Source organism: Orcinus orca, chromosome 2 (assembly GCF_937001465.1).
Source record: "Orcinus orca chromosome 2, mOrcOrc1.1, whole genome shotgun sequence".
Lineage (NCBI taxonomy): Eukaryota > Metazoa > Chordata > Mammalia > Artiodactyla > Delphinidae > Orcinus > Orcinus orca.
Genome location: NC_064560.1, coordinates 153300609 through 153309098, shown reverse-complemented (window position 1 = coordinate 153309098; position 8490 = coordinate 153300609). Strand labels below are relative to the sequence as shown.

At 47.9% G+C, this 8490-nt stretch overlaps 1 protein-coding gene across 2 annotated transcripts in view; it reads left to right on the top strand.

Annotated features, from left to right (window-relative positions):
* The first annotated feature begins 1221 nt into the window (after positions 1-1221).
* The window catches only part of NID2 (nidogen 2), a 79364-nt gene continuing 72095 nt past the window's right edge, over positions 1222-8490 (top strand). For both annotated transcript variants that reach the window (XM_033416247.2, XM_049706297.1), the window contains exons 1-2: positions 1222-1580; positions 2248-2556. In XM_033416247.2, the coding sequence (XP_033272138.1) occupies positions 1350-1580; positions 2248-2556 (540 nt within the window). In that variant the 5' untranslated portion in view covers positions 1222-1349. The remainder of the gene's footprint in view (positions 1581-2247; positions 2557-8490) is intronic.

Genomic DNA, 8490 nt, shown 5'->3' with positions numbered 1-8490 from the left:
TTCAAAGTTTTCAGGGTTTGTCCCTGTGGGCCGGTAAGGATTTGTATAACTGGAATAAACACCCACAAAAAGAAATCTGTTTTTTGAGCATCCCTTAAGGCATTTCCAAAGGTTTGCTTTTCCCTTCTTTTTAAATACCTTTGCTTCCAAGGACCCCATGGGGGTCCCGAGAGAGAAAACAGTCTATCTGGGAAATATCAGGCTCTTGATAGTAAAATTGGTAATAAAATCTCGTCGGGCTCCTGGAGCTTCGCAGCGGGGATGTTTATGGTAGATGGGGTTCCCGAACACCCTCGCAGCTGGTTTGGAGGTTGTGCGATTTCCAGTCCCGTGGAGAGCTCGGGTTACCACCTCCGTGGACGCTGTCAAGGGCAGCTTCCGTGCCCGCGGGGAGCGGGCGAGAGACCCGGGGTCCCTCCACCGTGGCGCCTGACCCATTTCTGCTTGGTGTCCAAACCGGATGCCTCATTCCATGCCCCAAACAGAGCTGATCACACACTGTCGCGTTTCAAGGCCTTCCCGGGTGCGGTTTTCCCCGGGGAAGGTAAACAACGCTCTTGACCCGAACTGGCAGGCATTTCGGCCCGGTGGCCCAGTCCTCCCGTGCGGTCCAGCTCTCCCGGGAGGCGGCCTTCGGGAGGGGGACGGAATTTAGGAGTCAGCCCCCCGGCTTCATACAAAGGCGCGCTTCTCCTCAGCGTCTCTGGGTGGAGCGATGAGGCCGAGGAAGCTGTGGCTACGACACAGCAAAAGTGCCTTTTGCTTCTCGGCCCGAGAGCCAGACCTCGAGGGCGAGGGGCGCCCGGCACCCCAGGGCAGGGCACCATCCTCGCCTTGCCAGCCTGGCGGGGCACTTCGCGCCAGCCAGCAGCTGCACAAGCTGCCGCGAGGTCCCCCTTGGCGCTGAGGTCATCTCCTGCAGCGCTGCTGCCTTCGGACCGTGCGGGCCATTTGGTCCCGGAGGCAGGAGTCGCCGGCACCCCTGGGCAGCCCCGAGAGAAGGGTGAGGGTGACCCCGCGAGCTCTCGGGGAGCGGAGGCGGAGGAGAAGTGGTTCCGACCACCCCTAGCCGGGATGTTTCACCCCGCCAGCCCCGCCGGTCCGGTGACCACTGCCTTAGAAAACTTAAACGAGAACCAGATGTGGTGGCCGCTGTCGAACTTTCTCAGAACTGGCGATTGGTCCCGGGGCCAGGGCCGCAGCCAATCATCGCTCTGGGAGGGCCCGGAGTCCCGCCCCGCCCGGGACCCCGCCGGGATCCAGGTTGGAGGCCAGCGCGGCGGGGCTAGTGGGCTGGCTGGCGGGGCAGGGACGCGCTCTGCCGCGGGACAGCCCAGGGCCGAGAGAGCATGCGGGGGGACCGGGCGGACGGGCGGCCCGCGCTGCCGCCGCCGCCGCCGATGCTGCTGCTGCTGCTGCTGCTGCTGTCCCGGGCCGCGGCGCTGCACCCGGGCGAGCTATTCCCCTACGGGCAGTCGCGAGGGGACCAGCTCCTGCAGGAAGGCGACGACGAAAGCTCGGCTGCCGTGAAGCTGGCGCTTCCCCTGCGCTTCTATGAAGCCCAATTCAGCGAACTCTACGTAAGTTTAGCTTCTTCCTGGTGCGGGATTCTGCAGATTTCTTGCAGCTTCTGAACAGGCGTCAGTGTAGTGCGGCTCTCAGCGAACCCCTGCCTTCCGAAGGGAGGAAATAGTCCGCACAGTCGGCTGTCCCCGAGCGCCCTCGGGGTGGGACCTGGCTTTGCAGCGATGCTGTTGCCGGACCACTGCTTTTCCCTGCTTCAGGGGGGCGGGGGGAGGGGGTAAGAATTGTTCGCAGCCGCGTAAGAGTCCCAGGCAGAAAAGAAGGTGGGATTGCTAAACCGGCCAGTGGGGTTTCCAGTTAGGACAGCGAGGAGGCTGTGCACTTCTATAGAGCTGGGTGTTCCCTCCTCCGACCCGTAGCTTTTTTCCAGGGTTGTGCGGGAGATGAGAAGATAACGTGAACGAGTTTTAGGGCTCCTGGACCTATTGCACCGCGCTTGTGGGGTAGGGGTGACGGGTGGGACGCCGGTTGAAGTTGCGCTGGTCGCCCTGAACCAGGAATCGGGCTCCCAGCCGATGGGGAAGGGGAAACTTCATGCCCGGGGCGGTTCCCTTCCCTCTTTACGGAGCCAGGGTGGGCGCTCGCGTCCGGACCTGTGGTGGCCCTCCTTGGGCTTCCTGCAACGTACGCGACCGTCACACTTTTGTCCCGCTCGTCCCCCAGGTGGTCACCAACGGCATCATCTCCACCCAGGACTTCCCCAGGGAGACCCAGTATGTGGACGATGATTTCCCCACAGACTTCCCGGCCATCGCCCCTTTCCTGGCCGACATCGACACGAGTCACGGCAGGGGCCGGGTCCTTTACCGCGAGGACACCTCCCCGGCGGTGCTGGGCCTGGCCGCCCGCTACGTGCGTGCAGGCTTCCCGCGCTCCGGCGCGCACTTCGCCCCCACCCACGCCTTCCTGGCTACCTGGGAGCAGGTGGGCGCCTACGAGGAGGCCACGCGCTGGGCCCCGCCCTCGGGAGAGGTAAGCGACCAGGGATGCTTGCTTGGCCTCTGTGCCAACCGAGGAAATGGGCTTGGCTTCTGGGCTGGAACCCAGGGACTGGCTTGAAATTTTTCCGGAGTCTGCTCTCCCGCTAAATCTGATGTATAGTTTGGCGGCACCAGGGCTGAAGTGGCTCGGAAGTGAAGAAGGCTGTTTTCTCCAAGCTTTCTCTGAGGGTCTGAGAGGTCACTCTTGCAAGGAGAACTGCTTAAGGGATGTGAGTGCCCCAGTGCAGATGCAGAAGGGGTTTATGGTTTGATTGTTTTTAGAATCACCTCGTATATACAAGAACTATTTCTAATTATATGTTCAGTGAAGGAAAAACATCAGGAAATGCTGGCAATTTTTAAAAGAACAACCATTCATTTTCCTGCCACTCAAAGATAACCACTGTTAAACAGTTTCGTGTGCATCTGCCAGGGCTTTTTCCTATCCATATCTGTATCTATCACTGTCTATTAATGATGAGTTCACATTGCACATACGGCTTTGTAACTTTTTTTTCACTAATTAGTAAATTGTGAATATGTTTAGCTGTCAATAAATATACTTCTACAACATCACTGTTAATGTTTGCATATATTCCATCTGGTGGATTTCTCATTGTGCCCAGTGGTCAGCAAGGTTATTTCCAATTTTTCTCATTATAAATTTGTGAAGCACTTTTTCTTTCTTAAGCTAAATCTTTGTACCATGTCACTAGTTGACATTCCAGGAAGCGGAACTGGTGCGCCAGAGTGATGCATTTTTTATAAGGTTTTAATAGCCTTTGCCAAATTGCCCTCCAGGTACCAGTTCACATGCTCCGTACTTTACAGGAGACTGCCCTTGATTCCTTGTATAGTCTCTACCTGAGAAAGTGAAACAGCGTAAGCGCCCAGTCATTAGGCTTGGCAGCAACATTCGAGGTACTCCAAATGGACATCAGGTGGCGCCAGGGTGGCCTGGCAAAAGGGGAGCTGCCTCACTCCTGGGGTAGGTAAGGGCTTCCTCCTATGAAATTAGACCTGAATCTAAAATGTCAACTCTAAAGGCTGAAACTCTTTGAGTTTATCTCTATTTTAACTCATCAAAATGATTCTTAGCTATAGAAAGATGACACGTATCCTCCGTAGGTTCAGGGAGATTAACTAGCTTGCCCACTCTCAGTGAGCGATTCAAGATGGTGGCCATTCTTATTCTGTGCTCCCTGAGTAAGAGGAATATTTCCTAAAGGCTTTACTAAGCAAAGAAGATCTAGAAATAAAAAAGATTTGAATTGATTTTTGCCATTCATTTTATTTTGGGTCAGGCAACATCTAGTTTTGTTTATTGCATAATCTTTTAATGCATAGGTTTGACATTTCAGTTATTCAATTCAACAGAGTACATTCAGTTCAAATAAATAGACTGAGCACCTTCTTTTTTTTAAAAAAATTAAATTTTATATTGGAGTATAGCCGATTAACAATGTTGTGATAGCTTCAGGTGCACAGCAAAGCAACTCAGCCATACATATAGATGTGTCCATTCTCCCCCAAACTCTCCTCCCATCCAGACTGCCACATAACATTGAGCAGAGTTCCCTGTGCTGTACAGTAGGTCCTTGTTGGTTATCCATTTTAAATATAGCAGTGTGTACATGTCAGACTCAAACTCCCTAACTATCCCTTCCCCCCTGGTAACCATAAGCTTGTTCTCTAAGTCATTTATACAATGGAATATTACTCAGCCACTAAAAAGAATGAAATAATGCCATTTGCGGCAACATGGATGGACCTAGAGATTGTCATACTGAGTGAAGTAAGTCAGAAAGAGAAAGAGAAATATGGTATGCTATCGCTTATATGTGGAATCTAAAAAAAAATGATACAAATGAACTTATTTATAAAACAGGAACAGACACAGACTTTGAGCACCTTCTTTGTTCAGGGCATTGGTCTAGGTGGAGGGTTGGAGAAATGAATAAGGTATGTTGCATTCATTAATTCACTTTTGTCCATAAGTTTAAAAAGCATTTAAAGTTTAACATACCTATAATACAAAGTTTAGAAGATAACGTTTATAATTTTACTAACCAGAGGTCACCACTGCTAGTATTTTATTGTGTTTTCTTCCAGTCTTCTTCTCTAAACATATATCTTATATGTGACATATTCATATATGTATGTGTATATAAGTAATTTATATTTCAACATAGTTGAGATTTATTCATCCAACAAACTTTTTTGCACTTACTGTATGTCAGGGCATGTAGAGACTGTGAAAGGACACATTCTTTACTCCTAAGGATGTCATAGTTTAATAGGGATATTGATTATTATTCAGTATGATAAGTGAAGTAGCATCTTGACTTAAGGAGACTAACTCTATCCCTCCCTTGTTAGGGGACCTGATCTGGGAAAGTTTCAGTGAGCAATTGTCTTTGCATCTGAGTTGAGTAGAGTAGAACATTCCCAATAGAAGAGGTAGCATATGACGTATCACCCATGGACTATATTGTATAATGTGTTTGGGGCATTCCATGTGGTATCTTATTACTGAAGAGGAAGGGTGGTGGGACATGAGGCTGGGAAGGCCATGGAGCAGGGGCAGATCATGCTATGCTAGGAGTTTGGACTTGGTTCTTTGGCATTGGGCAGCTTTTGAAGAATTTTAAACAGAAGTTTTTTGTTGTTTTTTTATTTTTTTTATTTTTTGCGGTACGCGGGCCTCTCACTGTTGCGGCCCCTCCCGTTGCAGAGCACAGGCTCTGGACGCGCAGGCTCAGCGGCCATGGCTCACGGGCTCAGCCGCTCCGCAGCATGTGGGATCCTCCCGGACCGAGGCACGAACCCGCGTCCCCTGCATCGGCAGGCGGACTCTCAACCACTGTGCCACCAGGGAAACCCTGTTATTTTATTTTTTAAAGAGAGCTTTTTTTGATTGTATTGAGAAGGTAAGGGTTCAATGGAAAGACTACTTAGACAATTATTATATATGTTGTTTATTCAGGATATCTTGTTAATTCTTATAATAACATTTTATCATGCTGTCTTCCCACAACAATGCTGCATGTTTAAGATAAGTACAGCAAGACTTATTGTTTGCCATTACCTAGTAAGTTAAGGCAATTGTCTAGAATTCTGTACGTAGTGAGGCAAAGGCAGGTTTAGAATACAGATTTCTTGATTCTTAGGTTTCTGTCATTGTTGCTTTTACCCAGACTTTTCATGCAGGACCCATTTCCTTGGCACAAGTGATGTAGGTAGACACAACAATAGTTGTACCTTTTCCAAAGACTTCCAATAAATGAGGTTTTTTTTTATTGTCTCAATGTGATCTTTGTACCAGAAGAGTCCTTGGAACCATATTTCATTCAAAGGAAGAATGAATTTGGAATGAAATTTTCCAAGGACACTATCGACTCCTTATTACTTCCAAATTAGTATGCCAGTGCTCTTAAGTGAATTCAGCTGCATCTATCTTATTTTTTCAACAGAGAAAAACAACGTTGAGCTGAGTGAGAGGAATCGGAGAGAGGAGCAGTTGCACAGAATCTCTGGGGTGATGAGGTCACATTAGAGCTTTAGTATTCCAATTTTATCAGGGCTTATTTGAAACTGAAAATTATAATACAGACAAGGTGACTTTAATTACTTTTCTCAGTTTCATCTGCAGCATGGGAATAATGCTTCTGATGTGAAGATAATGACAATAAAAAACATTTTGAAAGAAGTGGTTTATGAAAGGTTATCTAGTGACTTTGGAAGCAATGATCCAGCCTCAGTCTTAGTTTCCTAATCTGTAAAATGAAGTAGCAATGCCCACCTTACAGGACTGTTGTGAGAATTCACTAAGGTGACATTTTAAAGTAGCTATTATTGTCCCTTAGACTTAGCAAGTGCATATGCCCAGCCAATCTGTGTTCCCCTACATTGGGTTGATGGGACCAGATTCTGGTTCTTTTATTTCTCTATTTCTCTGTCTTGTAAGGATGCTGTGATGTAAGTCTTCTACTTAAGGACTCTTTAAATACAAGCTTTTCTAAATTGCAACTTCTGTCTAGGCCTTTTTATGGTGGGGGCAGAGTGGGGGAAGATTTGTAGAATCCATCTCTTACTTTTCTAATTAAAATCAATCTTCAGACATTGCCATATGCTGAGTTGGCTTCAGAATTTGTTTCATTTAGAAAGGAGATATTCTGTTTGGAGAGAGGATGTTTCTTTAATTACCCACATTGAAGTTTCTTCTGAATACTTTGAAGAGCTCTGTGACATGAGTTCTCGTTTTAATAGTTCTTTGGAGATAGATTTTGGCAAGCAATAATCAACTTTGCTTGAAGGACTGTGTGAATTCTACATGGCCTTCTTAAACCTTGGCATACTAACTTCATGTTGCAGAGTTACTGGAAACGAAGATATCAGAGGAATGGCATCTTTACCATTGAAAACTATTTCAGATGTTGCCCTTTCTCGCCGTGGATGTTCGTGGTGGGTGTGACAGGATGTGGTACATGATATTGCAGGAATGTCAAGGTGTTACTGCATCTAAAAACATATCGCCAAATGGTGTTTATCAACTCACTCAATCTGAGACTCCTTGAACTGTCATAGGTACTTCACAGAGCAAAGTCACGGTATTGACCTTCAAAGAACTTATGGGCAGGAGACATACTGCCCATATGTTTACTTTAGTTGTGTTTTTTTTTTTTCGGGGGTGGGGTCGGTGAGACTGTTGTTTTGTTGTTGTTTGAAGGATGAAGGGGGAGAGGGAACTGGGCTACATAGATCTGTGTGGTATGGTACAGGGAATGCATTGTTGACCTGTATTAAGTTGGGCTGAAAGAATGGATATTGAGAATGGGGCAGCAGGACAGATTGTTCTGGCCTAGGATGTGTCCTGGGAGAAGGCCAAGAGAGCTGAGGCTGGAGAAATGGATGAAGGTAGGTGTGGGGCAGTAACATAAGATGAGCAGAATACTTCCCAATGGAGGTTTCACCATGGGGAGTGAGGCATGCTGACTTGTTGCAAGGAATGATAGTCATTGACAGAGATGGTTGGATCCAGGGAGAAAAGCAGGACATGGTTGTAGCTTTTTGAGCTCTGAAGCTGAGGTCCAGAAAAGGGGAGGTCTACAGTCTACCTGAAAGAGTTTAGCCTCTGTCTGAGATATAGCCATGCAGACATAGAGAGCAGAGACATATATGGAAATTGGTTAAAGAAATGCTGACGTTTTGCTAAAGACTGTCAGGAAGGTTATACTATTAGTGATGTGATAGTACTGAGCACTTATTTTTGAATTTTTTGGCAGGATCTGTAGGATTTAGGGAAGAAAAAAATGAACGGGGGAAAATCTTGCATATGACAGTGACCTATAGGTAACGGGAGATGGAGAAATACGCTAAGGAATGGAGATTCCTGTTCACACCGAACACTGGAGGCCAGGAGTCAACGATGCTATGACTGTAGAGAGCATGTGACCCTAGAGAAAACAGGGAAGAGAATTTTGTGACGTGTGTAGAAGACACCCTGCTTCTTAATTTTCATTGTAGTTTTTGTAAACCACTCGAGGCAAACCCCTTTGGGACATGGGTGGCACCGCTGTGATTTTTTGGCCAGATGGCTGAAATCAGTTAAATCAGTTGCAGAAATCAGGAGCTCATTGAGGGGCATGTTTCCTATTTATCAACCTGGCTCCGCCGAGCATCAAGTCAACACTGATTAGCAACGTCCCACACCTGGGAGGGAGAGCCCAGCGCTGCCTGATTTCTGCCGAGGGCTCTGGCTTTTCTCTCTTTCTGATAACAGGATGGCAGATCTTGAAGCTCCGCAGCACTGGCCCTGCTCCTCGTCCCGTGGCGGCCCCTCTCTCCTCCCTGGGATCCTGAGGGCGTTGGGAACTGGTGACCCTTTTGTGGGGTTTGGCACCCCATCTGAGGCTTTCGCTTCAGG